General features: G+C 42.4%; 2 protein-coding genes across 3 annotated transcripts; one reads left to right on the top strand and one right to left on the bottom strand.

Moving 5' to 3' along the window:
* The first annotated feature begins 2,964 nt into the window (after window positions 1-2,964).
* On the top strand, window positions 2,965-8,288 carry LOC133515043 (germ cell-specific gene 1-like protein). Its single transcript, XM_061847267.1, has 5 exons — window positions 2,965-3,298; window positions 6,113-6,160; window positions 6,255-6,419; window positions 6,522-6,633; window positions 7,439-8,288. Exons 1-5 carry the CDS (start codon window positions 3,001-3,003, stop codon window positions 7,902-7,904), a joined length of 1,089 nt encoding a protein of 362 aa, XP_061703251.1. The 5' UTR covers window positions 2,965-3,000; the 3' UTR covers window positions 7,905-8,288.
* A 1,752-nt stretch (window positions 8,289-10,040) lies between these two features.
* LOC133515044 (epithelial membrane protein 2-like) lies at window positions 10,041-15,720 on the bottom strand. 2 transcript variants are annotated; one of them, XM_061847269.1, is made up of 5 exons: window positions 15,702-15,720; window positions 12,839-12,926; window positions 11,716-11,824; window positions 11,136-11,276; window positions 10,041-11,056 (listed from the first exon to the last, which is right to left on the bottom strand). In XM_061847269.1, exons 2-5 carry the CDS (start codon window positions 12,914-12,916, stop codon window positions 10,896-10,898), a joined length of 489 nt encoding a protein of 162 aa, XP_061703253.1. In that variant the 5' UTR covers window positions 12,917-12,926; window positions 15,702-15,720; the 3' UTR covers window positions 10,041-10,895. The 2 variants fall into 2 exon arrangements, with proteins under 2 accessions (XP_061703253.1, XP_061703252.1); XM_061847268.1 differs by lacking the exon at window positions 15,702-15,720 and adding an exon at window positions 14,291-14,361 and having other exon boundaries at window positions 10,042-11,056.
* Between the last annotated feature and the right edge of the window lie 664 nt (window positions 15,721-16,384).

Below are 16,384 nucleotides of genomic sequence, written 5' to 3'. Positions count from 1 at the left end.
GAATCTAATGTAGACTGTTTCTGCCGTCTTTTGAGCCCCTTCCTGAAGTGGCTCATAACAACGTCATTAAAATTTTGCAGTGCTCTCCAACATTCTGCTTTGTTAGGCTGATGGGGTTCTACAAAATTATGGATGCCGTTCCATTTACCGCAGATAGCTTTTATATCGGCACTTGAGACATGCTTCCTGCCTTCAGCCTCATCAGATGACGTCTCCCCCCTTCTTCGCCAACACTATCCCCAGCTAACTGCTGCTCGTTTACGAAAAAAAGAAGCAACTTTTCGACTTCCTCCAAGATCTGTGTCCGCTGCTTGATCAACACGGTTGCTCCCTTAGCAACATCACTTGCTTTGAGGGCATCCTTGTGTTTCAGAATGGTGCTGATCATCCATTTTGCCATGCCGTACTTCTTTGATAGCTCAAACACGCACACTAGATTCGTATTCAGCTATCGAATCCTTCTTGAAGTCGACAGTTTTACGCACCGCTTTCCTTTTTTCAGCACCAGCAGTTCCACTTGCCTTCTTTGGAGCCATGATCGGTGGTTACTATTGCTCAATTGGAAGAAAACGTCCGCTTGCAGAGGAGTGCGTGGGTCAACTTTTTGCCTCGCGCGTTATGTCATTTCTGTTTTTTTTTTTTTTCCAGGGGGTGCATTTGAAAGCACAATAACAAATCGTCGTGGGTCAACTGGTCGGGGCGTTCTAATACCGATTTTTCGTTCGAAAACCAAATCAAAAAAATCTTAAAAACTGATTTGTACAAAAACAGATACGTTCGAAAACCAAGGTACCACTGTACTAGCAAATGTTTTGTGGGGTGGCCTATATAAGTTTTTGGGAGGACATAAGCCCCCATAAATCTTAGCCACGCCTCTGACCGAATGGACTCGATGATTTGTGTTATGCATTTGGCACGAGATCAAAATGATATGAAATACCATTTAGTATTTCAATATTCAGAAACTAAACAGAATGTTCCCTTTTTGGGAAAAAAAAAAACATTCTTTAAAATATTTTGAAGTTGGGAAATGCAATAGTCATCCTCTACAATTGAAGAAAAAATGTAAATGAAAGTGACCCTGAAGTTAGGTTAACAGTATGGGCCACTAGTTGCCAATAAGTTTTTATTTTTTTTTTAAGTTGCCTTACCTTCTGCTGAAAATGTGGTGAAATGACTGCAGTTTTGAAAATAAGTCGTCCTTGGAGCTCTCCCTTGGTGTCACCTTTTCTCACATTCAAACACAAGTCGTAATCAGAGAAAAGGATGGCAGCGCAAAGCAGTGTTCTTATCATACTCTATATTTGACACATTTTCATCACGTCAAGGTCATGCTGATGTTCAGATCAGAACAGGAAGGAGACCACATGGGAGAGGAGGAGGAGGCAGCGGTGATGAGGAGAAGAGATGAATGCAATAGTTGGAAATGAGTTGCGGAGCCAAAATGAAAACAGATGGAAAAGGAGTTGTCTGTTTTGGATTAATATGGATTAAAGAAGGGGAGTGTGTGCATGTTCGTGTGTGTGCATGTAATATACACCCAGTTGTGCCCGACGACTGGCTTTCTCATTTCGCACTCCTCCCTCACTCTCTGATGAAGAGGGAGAGCAGAGTGGAAGTGGAGCAAAAATGACAAACATTTAGAGAGGCAGCAAGAGGTGAGTGCATTTTTCTTGTTTTTCATCAAAAATTACTTGAGTTAAATTAAATCTGGATGAAAAATGGACAGTTTCTCTTCTACTTTGCTCCTAATTGATCTGTAATTACCAGTTGTCTACTTTTCTGTCGTGATTTTCCTTTTAATTTGCCACACTTTAATTGTCTGAAAGCCTGTGTATTCTTTTTTTTTTCAAACCTTCATAAATCATTTTAAGTACACAGACAAAGTTATTTTTTTTCTCAGAAACTGACAGCACATTATTCAAGAAGCGCAATTAAATAGCAAACCAGATTCACACAAATTAGATCTTGCTTTTTTACTCCGTGACAGTGATGATGGAATAGAAATGGCCTTGCACAAAACTCAGATGGACGGAGGGGGGCTCAAATTATGGAGGGGTAATCCAATTTTTATGAGGAAATTATTATTTTACGTCCGTTCAGATACTCCTCACCATAGTGGCCAAGAACTACCGTAAATAACTAAACTGCCGAAACACAACGACCGTAACGTATAAGTATCCAGAGTCAACTGCCCAGTGGTCACACGTAAAAAAGATTGTCCGTCCATCCGTTTTCTGCACCGCTTACCCTCACGAGGGTCATGTGTGTGCTGGAGCCGATCCCGGCTATCTTCTGGTGAAAGGTGGGGTACACCTTGAACTGATCGCCAGCCCTACATCATGGATTTCAACGATTGTGGGGGCGATTACTCTATCTGGAACAAACACATAGCTTTGCTTTAGCTAAGTGGTCGGAGCAACACATGTACCAAGAAGATGTAACAATATTCACAGGCATGTATTCTTTATCCTCTGTGAAGAACATTCAATATTACTGTGGCTTACTGAGGCCCAAGTGAACATCTGTTTCTCAGGATGTTATTGCAGATGGCCAAGGCGCAAACACCAGAAAGAGCAACAAAATATCCATTGAATTTGAGCAAAAAAATGTATTCTTTTCATTCTAATTTATCATCATTAATTTATGTTTTTACAAAGTATAATATTTAATAGGATCTAGTTTCTTTAGGAAAAAAAAAGCATTCCCAACTTTTTGTTGGGGGATTTCTTTTGAGGCTTGAAAGGATTCATCGTATTTCTGTTTGTTTCAATGGGGAAAGATGGTTCTCGGCCTAAAATATTGCTTTTAAGACTTTTAAAGACTCTGTGGTAAATATTTTCATAACCAGATTCTGAAGTGGATGTGAACATTGGGGACCAAAAAATACAAATTAATAGGCAGCCCGTGTTGTGCTTTCTGAAGACTCTTCTTTCCCCCCATACAGGACAGGAGAGTTTTTCAAAACGTCATTTCAAGAGTTCTCTCCTTGACGCAGGCATGATGCCGTTGCTACAGCAAATGCGCTCCCCCCCGCTCTCCTTCATCCAGACTGTTTTGTCTCTGTGCCTGGCTGCCATGGCGCTCACGTCGTCCTACTGGTGTGTGGGGAAACAGAAGCTCCCCAAGCCTCTGTGTTCACCCGTCAAACGGAGTAAGTGCATCCCAGTTCCCGGGCTGTCCAACTCATCCCAGATCCAGTTCTCCTGGGAGACGGGAGACGATCGCTTCGTCTTCCCCGTGTTTCACACGGGCCTCTTTGTCACTTGTGAGGAGAACATCTACACAGATGCGTGGGGTGAGAGTTCAAAACACAACACGGGATTCGAGCAGCAAATGTGTGCTGTGAAATGTTGACAAAATGTAACAGACAACAAAGATACAACATTATTAGCTACTCTGATGAAACTGAACAATAACCAGTGCCAGAGCTGTTTACACTTCCTCCAATACAAAGATAAAGTGTCAGAGATAGATTCATTTTACAATGCACAATATTTTTAGGATTGAAGTTTGTAGTAAGAAACTACAAAGCTTAAACTGACACTACACACTGACCTACATTTATTTAGCACTTAAATTCTAATATTCGATGCATGACAGCCAACATTCTACTCTCCTAATTTCATAGCAGTTCATGTTTTTCTTTGTCCATCCAGAATTCAGTTTCTATGTGCAGCCATGGTTACTCTAATCTGCCTGGGGGCTTCACAATCAGGAGTTTTGGCTCACGTAAATCAAAGTAGATTCACAATGGAAATGTTACTTTCACAAATTCAATTTCAAATTCAAAATCTTGTCCATAATAGTAATAATAATATCTTTCCATCATCTGATTGGTTGCTCAGACCAAAACCTGTCTATCATGATCTATGCACATTAATATATTTAGTAATCAGCATTTAGATGGAATGTGTTTTCCCCAAATAGATAGATAAATGGCATAGTATTGACGGTTTCTATAACTATGACATGATAGTGGTGGTATTAAGATGTGGATTAAGTTTAAAAAGTCCCCAGGTACCAAATGGATGCCCCGGCATTGCCGGATTCACTGTAAAGATAGTCAAACTATCAGAAATGCAATGCATTCCTCCACCCACATTAATAATTGTATTTTTCATATTGCAAAAAAATGAGCGCCATTATCCTTGAAAAGGCAGAATTTTCAATAAAACTCATTCGGTTGCATCTCATTAGATTTTACAGATTTAACAGTTGGTCAGCTACTTTGAAAGGGAGTTGAATTTAATAAATGAATGCTCTTAACATTAATACATAAATAGTTAGCAATCAATGACACGGTCATGGGACTTTACGTGGTAATAATTATTCACAAGGTGAGATGGGGATCCACGAAAAACAGGAAGTGAAAAACGCAAATTGGGTCGGAGAGGGAGAGGAAATCCAAGGTGATAATAGGGGTTGAGCTACCGGTCTGCGTTATTTGGAATTCGTGTGTGTGTGTGTGTGTGTGTGTGTGTGTGTGCGCGCTCATCCCTAAAGGGGATTATCTTAAGTGTGTGTTCTGCGTGTGGAGCTTTAGTCCTCAGCAGAATGGCTCAATCATGGATCAGAAATCCCGGGAGCAAAAGGTCAATAGGATTCAACAAACACCGGCTGTGGTCTGAGTATCAGCTGAGGCAGTGTCGTTGTTTTAATTTCAGTGTTTGAATGATACTCAATTAAGTGGGCATTTATACCCATCACCAAAATGATTGGGAAAGGTTAGACTGGATTCCCCTTGGACCATGATGTTCGCAGATATTGTGATCTGCAATGAAAGCAGGGAACAGGCGGAGGAACAGTTAGAAAGATGGCGGTATGCACTGAAAAGGAGAGGAATGAAGATTAGTTGAAGTAAAACAGAATATATGTGCCTGAATTAGAGGGGCGGAGGAGGAAGAGTGAAGCTCCAGGGAGAAGAGATAGCGAGGGTGGACGACTTCAAATACTTGGGGTCAACAATCCCAGATTAGTGGCGAGTGTGGTAAGGAAGTGAAGAAACGGGTCCAAGTGGGGTGGAATAGTTGGCGGAAGGTGTCTGGTGTTCTATGCGACAGAAGAGTTTCCGCTAGGATGAAGGGCAAAGTTTATAAAACAGTGGTGAGGCCGGCCATGATGTACGGATTAGAGATGGTGGCACTGAAGAGACAACAGGAGGTAGCAGAAATGAAGATGTTGAGGTTCTCGCTTGGTGTGAACAGGTTGGATAGGATTAGAAATGAGCTCATTAGAGGGACAGCCAGCGTTGGTTGTTTTGGAGACAAGATTCGAGAGAGCAGACTTCGATCGTTCGGACATGTTCAGTGGCGAGAGAGTGAGTATATTGGTCGAAGGGTGCTGAGGATGGAGCTGCCAGGCAAAAGAGCGAGAGGAAAACCAAAGAAAAGGTTGATGGTTGTTGTGAGGGAGGACATGAGGACAGTGGGTGTTAAGAGAGGAAGATGCACGAGATAGGCTTAGATGGAAAAAATGACATGCTGTGGCGACCCGTAACAGGACAAGCCGAAAGAAAAAGAAGAAGAATGAATACATTTGGCTTTGATATGAATGTGACACAAGAGATCAACATTTCGTCTCATTTCCAGGGACATAATTTAGTTGTACATCTACAGTACACCTGATATACTACGGAGGGGGGGGGCCACTATATAAGAACATTTGACTCATATCTGTGTTTTGTTGCCAAGTTGTGTCATATGACGTTGTTAAAACAATAAATAGCACTAAATGTTTGTTCAATTTTATGTATGGGTTTCACCTGTGAAGACTTAATTTATATGAAGTTCATCAGGGGGAAAAAAAATAGACTAACCAAGTGACTCTATGGATTAAAAAAATCAGATAAAATCACATAAGAAGAATGCAAATGTTTGACAAATGTTTGTCAGTATTTTTGTTAGTTTTTTTTGTTTGACCTAAAAAGTTGGTGTTCTATTAAAAATAATCGTTGTCTTCTTAAGTTGTTGAATGCGATCCAGAGGTACATACCTGAAAATAAAAATGTTGATGTTAGGTGAATCTCTATAATATACAATAATAAAATCCAATCGCTGTAGACCATTTCAAAAGTCCGCCTTTACTTTAATTGCCCAAATTTCTATTTCAGAGGAGAAGTGCCGAGGGTTCCACACTTTGACTCCGGGATCTGAAAAAGGTGAACTGCGATGCTTCCTCTGCTCACACTGTAAACTGCTTGTAAATTCTTGATGACGCGTCGTCATTCCCTCGTTACGTCTGTGGTCTCTCAGCAATGATGTGGTTGTCGCTGTCCTTGGAGCTCATGTACGTGGGTCTGCTGTTCATCAGCTGCATACTGCTGTCTGTGCAGTTGTGCATCAGGGCCTGGTTCCCCGCCACGCAGCGTTGGGGCCAGCTGCTCAACGCGTTCGCTGCGGTCTTCACAGTCCTGGGAGGTGCGGAACTGGTTTCCGGACTACATGAATACACAGCACCAATGCCCGCCTGTGATATTCACTTGTATTTCATTCAAGTTGTGTCTTTTTGGGCCTCCCCAGGTCTGCTCGGGATGGTGGGCCACATGATGTTCATGCAGGTGTTTCAGACTACAGTGTCCATGGGCCCAGAGGACTTCAAGCCCCACAGTTATGGCTATTCTTGGGCATTTTAGTGAGTCCATTACGCATGCTGCACACACAAATAACTCGCGCTGGCTGGCCAGACCTTTAAACCGGTTTACACAGATACCGATTTTTTTCAAAATGTGGGAGACTATGCATGGTGAGGGGGTCAGAGAAAAGATCGCTCTTAACACCCCCACACCTCATGATAATCGCTCGGGATAATCTTTCAGAAACATCTAACCACTCATATTAAGCCTGTTTATTGTAGCATGTGTACACCTTCAACCGTACACTTAAGGCTTGTGTGTACTTAAGACTTCACTCTTCCAAGCAGTGCAGAGTTGTTTTGTACTGTAAACATTTCAAATATGAGAAGTGTGATATCAATCATCATACCACTTTTTGGCAGCCTTCTCCTGTAGTGTTAGTCATAATGGAGTGGCTCTTTATTACAAGAGGAAAACGAGCTTCATTGGCAGAAAGTATTTGTTTTCCCAACCCTTTCCTGTGTCGAGAGGAATCAAGACTGCCAAGTTTGCAGCCCCACCCCAACTACCATTACACTATTGTTGGTATTCAAACAGAAGGTAAAAACAGAACATAGTTCACAGTTTTATTTGTTTTGTATTTTCATTCAAATTCTGTGTCTTGGTAACAGTAAGATCTCAACCTTGGCCTGAAATCTCTAGGCTCAACGTAATTAGAATTACAGCAATCACTAGTGCCGATTCATATGGTTGCTCTCAGACCGTGTGCGAAATATTTGTTTTGCATGATGACCTTCACCTCAAATGAAAAACCACAATTTTGTTAGCGCCGTAGTCCGCATGTTCCTTTTCTGTTTCCTTCAGTGTGGCCTGGTTCGCCTTCACCATCTGCATGTCAGCCGGCGTCTCCACCCTGAACAACTACACAAAGAAGGTCCTGATGGTGGGAGCCCGACTTAACTCCAGCCTCAACCCCTTCAACTTTGTGGGGCTTCTGCCCCCAGCTCCTTACTTCACCGCACCAAACGCCGGCCTGGTCCAATCTTATTCCCAGTCCTACGCGCAAATCTCCCATTTGTCCCCTTACTACGAGCAGCCATCAACCAAGTTATCACCGCCCGGTAAGCCTTTCCACCCCATCCCTCTACCCCACTCAGTGTCCTTCCCCCCTCCTTCCTCCCAACCTCATTCTGTATCGTCTATGCACCGTTTGTCCCTCCCGCCGTCTCCTTCTCACTCAAGCAGCTCGCCCGTTGTCGTCCACGGACTCCTGTCCAAGGAGAACGCCGTCTCTCATTACACGCCACAGGAGTATTACAGCCCTCTTTGAATTCTTATGGCGCTATAGTACAGTATATATATTCTCCCCTCGGTGCTGCTCATTTCATCAGGTGTGAACACAGCAACAGACCTCAGGTGCAGACCAAATAAATTAGTTTAGTCAATTAGTGAGAAAGCGATCCGATCCTGTATCTTGTTCGACTATCCATACATCCATTTTTTTTTACCGCTTATCCTGTTAAGGAACCACACATTCACAATAATATTCACAACAACTGAAGTTATGGTGCTTGTACTCAAGTCAGGTGTGTGCGTACCATCATCAGAGGACCGTTATGACTGTGAAATCATAGAAATGTTTAATTGCTTGAAACTGATGGATAATTGGTTTTGAAATTTGTCATCAAGCAAAATAATGTGTTTAACTGTTGTTCTGGTTACTGTAAAAAGAGGTTTGGTCATTAAAAGCATGCCTTTGCGATCTCTCAACATTTGTTGCATGTGACAAATTAAAACTTTAGTACGAATGGTAACAAGAAACACGGAAGTTGATGCAGTTGATTTGTTTTCTCGGGCACATAAAATGATGCAGCGGGCCAGATCTGGCCCCTGGACCTTGAGTTTGGCACTTGCACTGCACTACACCATCAGGGAAACCATGTTAGGTATAGTTATGATCCAATTATTAAAGATGACAACATTTTATTGCTGAACCAAACTTGTGATGAAATTTGGCACATTTGGGTTATTTAGGATGTGAAAAGAGGTCGAACCAGGTGGGAAATAGACTACGTTTGCAAGCCCATTCACCGACTGGGACCTGAAAAAAGCACATAGCTGTGAAAGTATTTAAAGGGCCACTGACATGCCTATAAACATTCTAAAATAGATATCGTGATGAAAAATACATTTAACATTATTCACTTCAATGTCTATACGAAAAAATAAATCGTCATCCATGCGCAAAGTTGCAAAAGTCTCATTCGACATTCAAGTGGTAGCCATATTTGCTGTGCATCTCCTGTCCGTGACATCACACTAGGACATTCGCCATTGAAGTCACACTGTGCCCCCTACTGTGGGAGACGAACACGCCCCCTCTGACATGGAAGCTCTTTTTGAAGAAAAGAACATCTCACAACCGAGTGAAGTGACTGGGGCAATATTACCCTATTGTTTCGAGCCATATTTAGATGATATGCGGATAACGGCCAAACCGCATGCGGCCAAACCACCTCCGCGGTGGCGATGTCAGTCTCACTCAACATCCAAATGGTAGCCATATTGCCTGTAACGTCATCAGCAGACGTCACACTGGGACAGTCGCCATTGAAAACACGTAGTGAAACCTGCTATGGGAGAAGAACAACAGAGTTTTTCGGATTTTCCCGACGCCCCTTCTGACATGGAAGGTCTTTTCGAAGAAGAGAACATCTCACAATCGAGTGAAGTGACCGTGTTAGCCTATCGTTTCGAGCCATATTTAGATTATATGCGGATCACTTCTAATTAATAACAGACTCCCAGACAGTATGCATGACAATATGTAGCGTACTCAGCCGCGAGCGACGACAACACCGTAAAGCAGCCCGACTCGGACGCACATCGATATATTTAGTGCCCCTGATTTACGTACACAGATATTTTGTTGCGTTCTGAGAGGATTACGTCCGTCCCCCCCAACTATTATTTTTTTTAGAGCTCTAAACACACCTACCTGTCATTTGGAACCCACAAAGCTCTCATCCTTTGCACCTGTGCAATCTATTTTTCCCGACGAATTGGGTCTTTTGGAAAAGTGTGAAGAGCGAATCTATCCTCCTGAGCATTCGAGCAATATCCAGCTATACAACGAGCCGGCATTTTGGCTAACACAAAGGAACAAAGAGCTACCGTCCCACAAGTAAAACTGATATAAACACACAAGGCCGCCTGAGTGGTCTCCTGCTGATAACGTCACTTCCTGCTTCTTCTCCAAATCAAATCCCTTTCAAATTTTCATGCCAGGAGTTGCAAAAATCCATGTATGTCAAAATCATGTTGTGTGGTGAAAAAGCGGATGGGTCCATTCCGGCTGCCTTTTTTTTTTTTTTTTATTAAAAACATACTAAAAGTCATGCTTTTCGTGTCAGTGACCCTTTAATATCCACTTGGGCGCAATGGATGGTGCTATGAAAACAAAACCATCAAATTGCAATAATTGGTTGGAAAACTTTTTTTTTATTATTATAGTAAAAATCATTGTCATTGTCATTCATGAGAAAGAACAAAACAGAACAGCATTAGATATACAAAGAATAAAAGGAAACATATTTACATATAGTATGTAAAGGCAGTTTTTTGTGTCAATTCCGAAGTCAGCAATGACATTTGAAAGGCAGTGAAGGCGTAAGATCATTGGTTTATTTATTTTGACTATGGCAAAGTTTTTAACATGAAAAAGATCATTTAGAAGGGAATGAAAATGACTGAGGTTTTTGTCTTTAGAATTAGTCCTTTTACACTCTTTTTAATATTAAATAATTCCAAAATCAAACCCAACCTTGACACATAAATTTGAATAACCTTCAAAATCTTCAAAATCATTTTGGCTTCATGTCATCATGTTGGGGCAGCACCAAAATTAGTTTTAGTAACACTTATCATGAAGTAAGACCACAGAAATTATATGAATTTAAGTTGATAAACTTACAATAAAATAACGGGAAAAAAACTTGAAAAATATTAGACTCACCCCTTCCTATTTAGCCACTTATATCCATATTTAAATGTACAAAGAAGATCACAATTTGACTTGTAAAAGCCCGTTTTGTTTCTGGAAACTAGTGATGGCTTTTAAATTTGTTTAGCATCATATGCAAAGTGTCTGCAAATAATATTTCACTCCAACACAACTTTAATTGGTTGTGCCTCTGTTTTACTGCCATCGTGGAATGTTGCAACTTGCTATTGCTCAGTAACTAAAGATCAGGTTTTTGCAAAAACAATGGAACCAGCCTAAAAAATTTTGGGTAGACTGTGTCAACGCTAGTTGTTATTCTCACGCAGTCTTTTTGCGTAGAACAAAGTAAGTGATGGCGGAGATAAAGGTCAGCGCGAAGGCGATCCATGCCAGGATGAAGCAGTGACCATAGGAACCTGTACTCTCATCCAGATGGAAGCGGTCTGTGTAGATGGAAGCTGCGATCATGATGCTGAGGCCTGAGGCGATGGCGAAACGATTCACTTGTTACAGAAACAATTCACTTGCGAGACAAAGACGGCACGGGCTCAAACTTACAGGCGAGCGCTTGGAAAATGCCGGAGATGGTGAACCTTTGTCCTTTGTTCAAAGTGAAGAGCTGAGCTACAAACACAAAAATTCCGAGGATGGAGAAGATACAAGCAAGCACTGAGCTGGCTTGCACTGCCTGGAGGTAGTCTGCAGGGGGAGTCAGAACAATCAGAGACTTTGAAAATGCTCAACACGTTGCTTGGGTATCATTAGGATACTAAACATCAGGATCGTCAAAGGAATGTCACCAACGAATTGAGCTTCAAAGAAGATTTAAGAATACGTGTGCAGCACTTGGCGTAAATATTACTGATGTCAGTCAAATTGCAAGCGCATGTCCAACGTTTGACCCTGGTGAAGTTTACATTTATTTGGAGCGAAAAAGCAGCGTCAATGCGGTACTGAAATCAAATAAAATAGAAGACGTTTGATACTGCTGATGTTTTCAAAAAGTGACTTATGAGCTGATTGGTTGAGCCACGACTCTATTAAAGATGACTGTGTGAGAAAATTGAGGACTTGTATATGTCCACACAAACAGGCTCTTCCTCTTACTGATAGTGATGTGTGTATGTGTGTGTCTTACCCTGTGGGTAGTGTGAGCCTGTTGGAAGATCAGTGTAGTTCCACTGTCCATTCATATATATCCACCGGGCCCATACATCAGTAGATATGGTTTCAGTCACCCACCAAGCCTGAGGAAAAAATGTAAAAAGACAATTGGATCATTTTTCTAGCGTAAAAATCGCAGTACCTTGACGAACAAGTTTGATTCGTTCCATGGCCAAGCACTAGAGGGCCTTGTCAAATCAATCTTCCCCATTGAAATGGATTCAAATGTAATTAATATGTTCCAGCCCCTCCAAAATCCTAAATAATAACAATAATAATATTTTTAAATTAAAAAATGGGACTATGTTGCATAAAAATAGAATAAAGACATTAAGTGTAGTTACTGCACGTTGGGACAACAACTGCATGTTTGCCTTTAAGGGCCTTGGCCTGATGAGTGACTTCAAAACTGGGCCTGATTACTTCTGACCGTCGGGGTTTGGCCCGCTGTACCTTTTGGCTGGTGTTCTCATTTTGTATTTGTGTCTTGGGCTTTTTTGTTCTGTTCACTAAACGACCGAAAGGAACACATGCAAAGAGGGGAAAGCGTGTTGAAGTTAAGTAGAAAACTTTGCTGTGGACTGTGCGGAGAACTGTTTAGTCCTTGTGTTGTGACATGTTTGGAATCGGAAATCAGAGCGCGGAATGCGTCGGTCAGTGTGGCATTCCACAAGTTTCACTTCGGCATGCTCAGCACTCACTACAACGGAGGGAAGAATGTCACATATTTGTGCGTGAATGACGAGTACGTGCAGGCACACCGTCTCTCTCAAGTGTCACCTGCAATTCAGAAGCAATAACAGCGATGCGCTTCATCCATCTGTCATCTTGAAATGTCAAATATGACCCCGCCCCCCCTAGCGGCCCCAAACGAGTCAGCCAATGGGATGTACGGCCCGAGTGGAAATGAAGAGTTTGCGTGATGAAAGGGTTGCCAGTCGCTTGTCAGGGCGTCTCTTTGCTGTCACCGCTGCAGAGATGCGTCTCAGTCATTTTGAACTCTGCTGTGGTTTGGCACGGCTTTAAGCCTCAGGGCTGCGCGTTCGTGTGTGTGGAGGCGTGCGCGCACACAGGTATGTTTGACGTCAGAAACTTACATTGTCGATGGTAGCCACCAGGAGCAGGATGATGGCGATGATGTGCAGGGCAAAGATGCCGGCGAGGAGAATCAGCATGATGGCAGTGCTGTGTCAGAACAAGGACAGGGAAGCTGATGAAAAGTTGCTGGGTGGCTTTTTTAAATGCACTTCCGCATCAGTAGTTTTCTTTTTTAATTATTTGTAACCAAACAAGAAGACAGTAAAAGTTCAATATGGCTGCTAGCTTTTGTGAAGATGAGCCAGTCAGCTGCAAGACACACACCCATCTTCATAAATATACATGAGCAGAGCAAAGCCAAGTCCCGGCTACCACTCATCCGTTTGGTTTTCTAACTTCGAATTACTTTTGAGTTATAGCCAAAGCAAAATTATTTGTGAGGACGAAATACAACAAACCAAATCTTGACGACATTAGAAGAAACTTTGGAGCGTTTGAAGGAGCGAAGCTAATGGCGGGATGATGAGTTTGGACTTGCCTGCTGACGCCTGCAAGAAACCCGCCACTCCTTAAAATAACTGTAAAGAATATCCCACCCCCTCCCAGCGTGAGTGGGCCTAAATTTATCCCTCCTCGATTTTGAATTTCCACACGTAAATAGTCACTCCCAGAGCACAAGTTAACATGCATTCACGGCTTATTGTAATTCCCATCGATGTAAAGAGGTGGCCCCTCCCTGAGTGAGCACTTTGATGACATACATATTATGGATTTATACATGTATATAATTTTTAAGTTATATTTAATTTGTATTTTTGTTTTCCCAGTGGCTAGACTGGGTGTCAAGTATGCAAGAGCCGCATCTGGAATGTGCTGCTTCTCTCCACAGTAAAAAAAAAAAAAAAAAAAAAAAGGAGCGGTCAAGGGTTGGGCCCAATCCCTCCGTCTCACGCACCCGGCCAACATCGCGCAATGTGAACGCCGACACACGTGTTTGTGCCTGACACATCTACATCCACGTCTTCCCACCTTCTATCCGCCCTGCACCGCTAGAGCAAAGTGAGAGATTGCGTTCCCAAATATTTGCGTTGTATAATCCGCGCCTGAGGCGAGAGGAGCACAAATACAGACGCTCTTTTTTTTTTTTCCTGTCAGAGGGCAATATTTTAATGAATTACCGGGGAAAAAATATATCAAAGACTAGGACTGCCGAGAAGTTGGATACTTGAAATGGAAAAACACGCACACACGCTTACACAGGCTACATTTTCCTCTCCGCTTTTGAAAAACACACATGACATTCATTGCATAAATCCAAACAGTTCAAAGATAGAATTACTTCTACAGAAATAGAACACTTTGATAAAAACATCTTAAATAATATTTAAATACACTCTTGATAACTGGGTTCACACCCTCTCAATTTAAACTTACTCATTACAATGAACAACCATTCATCAAATTTAAAATCGTTGCGGAGGGTAAATAGTAAATAGAAATCCTCAACTTACTGTTTGATGGCCGTCTGTCTCGAGCACTAATTTCAGACTCAGGCTGGCAAAGTACAAACATGAGAGACTACCCATCCGCCTACTTTTGCCCCACCTTCTTTTTCCAAGCCCACACCCCTCTTTTCTCTGACGCAAAAAAAAAAAAAAAACAGGACTCTTTTTCGCTGTCTTCAACCCACCCCAAGTTTGTACTCGCCCGCCTCGCACTCCCACCGTTCTCCCGACGCTGCCGGGCCAGCCCCCCTTCTCATTTCAGTCCACACACACACGACATTTCACGCAACATACTTTCCTCATTTGGACTTTGTCACTCAGCTGATGGCGATCTTGTTGTGGGAGGGCGGCAGATGACTCATTGAGGTTTGGTGGGGGAACTCCCCAAAAAAGTAGACATTGATGAATGGACAGAGGTTACCATGGTGACCGACCGGCCAAATCATAATCACACTATACAGACACAACTATCGGATGTTACGACAACGGGAAGATGACAGAAATGAATGGGAATGTCTCTAAATTTACATCGTGAACAGCTTCTAATGGAGGATAGCGGGGTGTGGCTGGGATTTTTTTTTTTTTTTTGTATTATCCCAGAAGGCCACAGGCCACTGAAAACTATTGCAATTATATTACGGGTGGTCACTTTGTGTACATGTATTTTTTTTTCTGTGTGTGTAATAATTGCAGTGTATACATAAACACAAGTGAATAGAACCATGAGGTTCCAGCAGCATTTCTTCCCGATCAACACCCTTCTTTTCCTGCTTTTGTTTCAGAGGAAGGAGTTTGAGGAAGAAAGAATGTTGTTGGTTGCAATCGAGAAAGAGGTGGGGGCAACCGAGGGCAAGTCACAGCTTGAGTGAGAAAGAAGGAGAGAAAAAAGAGAGGGGTGGAGTGCAGATGGTGACTGCAGGCAAAGGTAACGAGGAGGCTCCTTCGCATTATGAATTAATCCATATTCCACATTGCTCATTTACAGCTTGTGGCATATGGTTAAAATGTTTCCAGTGAGTCAAAGTCATGTGCGCCTCCAACACATGTAGCGGCACCGCATTCTTTTGGTAAAATGAAAAAATTTAACGGCCAAAGTCTCTCAAGCCATATTATGTTGCTGAATATACATCATTGCACGTTTCTTTGTCACTGAGATCTTTGCTTTCCTAGTGCAGAACATGCCAGCCATGCATGTAAAACCCCACAAACAAAAGTTCTTTTAGCCCGAGATCAACCTGATTACTTACGTGTATGCAGTATATAGACCCCCACCCCACCCCCCTTTGATACACAGAACTACTTGCAGTGCAGGACTGATGGTAAGAGCCATCTTTTGCTGTACCGTAGAAGCTAGCAACACGCTAAATTAGGAACCAAGTTATTTAACAGCCAGGAAAGTGACCTTAAAAGCGAGTACCCAGTAAACCGAAGGCAGGTCAGATGAGTGCGTTCATTCTGGAGAAGGAGGACGGCATTCCAGTCCGAGGGTCGGTGGGAAGACCAGATCTGAGGATGGGGTGGAATCGGCAGCCGTAGGTCACGTGAGGCAGGAGATTGCTGAAGATTGAGGGGCGAGGAGCTGCTCTGGGGAGTGGAGGCAGATGCGCCAGAGGAGTTTGGAAAACTGGATCTGATGGAATGTAGAAGAGAGACCGGAAACTGTTGAAGAGTTTAAGGATAGGATGAGGTTTTAGAGGGAAAATTAACGAGAATAAAACACCCCCAAAAAACATCCACATAAAGCAGTATCAATGAAACACTTTAAAATGATACATCCTCTCCGACCTTTTGTGACAACTGATATCACAAGTGGGTTGGAGGGAAGTCATATGTGAAATTGGGATAGATAACTGTTGTGGGAGAGATCCCAGATTGAGGGTAAACCACTACGAGGTCTGGCATGTGAACAAAAAAAACTCTGAAACAGGATTGTGTTCTCAGTATGGTTCTGTCTGCTTTGCAGTTATTTGGTGGTTTGAAGTTTGAAGCACGTGTGTAAAGGGTTACGCTCATGCCAGAGAGTATGCGAAGCATTAGGATGATTAGCATGGGACCCAATGACAGAAAAGGGCACACATTTTTTTGTTTTTAATTCAATTT

The sequence above is a fragment of the Syngnathoides biaculeatus genome, chromosome 16, assembly GCF_019802595.1.
Source record: "Syngnathoides biaculeatus isolate LvHL_M chromosome 16, ASM1980259v1, whole genome shotgun sequence".
In the NCBI taxonomy this organism is placed as follows: Eukaryota; Metazoa; Chordata; class Actinopteri; order Syngnathiformes; family Syngnathidae; genus Syngnathoides; species Syngnathoides biaculeatus.
This window is presented reverse-complemented; position numbering and strand designations above follow the sequence as displayed.

Excerpts from the sequence above, each read along its gene's own strand:
- LOC133515043 (XM_061847267.1), top strand. The coding sequence starts at position 3,001 with ATGATGCCGTTGCTACAGCAAATGCGCTCCCCCCCGCTCTCCTTCATC. Across the intron at positions 6,161-6,254 it reads GACTCCGGGATCTGAAAAAG|CAATGATGTGGTTGTCGCTG; the intron begins GTGAACTGCGAT and ends GTGGTCTCTCAG. Across the intron at positions 6,634-7,438 it reads GGCTATTCTTGGGCATTTTA|TGTGGCCTGGTTCGCCTTCA; the intron begins GTGAGTCCATTA and ends TGTTTCCTTCAG.
- LOC133515044 (XM_061847269.1), bottom strand. The coding sequence starts at position 12,916 with ATGCTGATTCTCCTCGCCGGCATCTTTGCCCTGCACATCATCGCCATC. Across the intron at positions 11,277-11,715 it reads AGGCTCACACTACCCACAGG|ACTACCTCCAGGCAGTGCAA; the intron begins GTAAGACACACA and ends CTCCCCCTGCAG. Across the intron at positions 11,057-11,135 it reads CATTTTCCAAGCGCTCGCCT|GCCTCAGCATCATGATCGCA; the intron begins GTAAGTTTGAGC and ends CCATCGCCTCAG.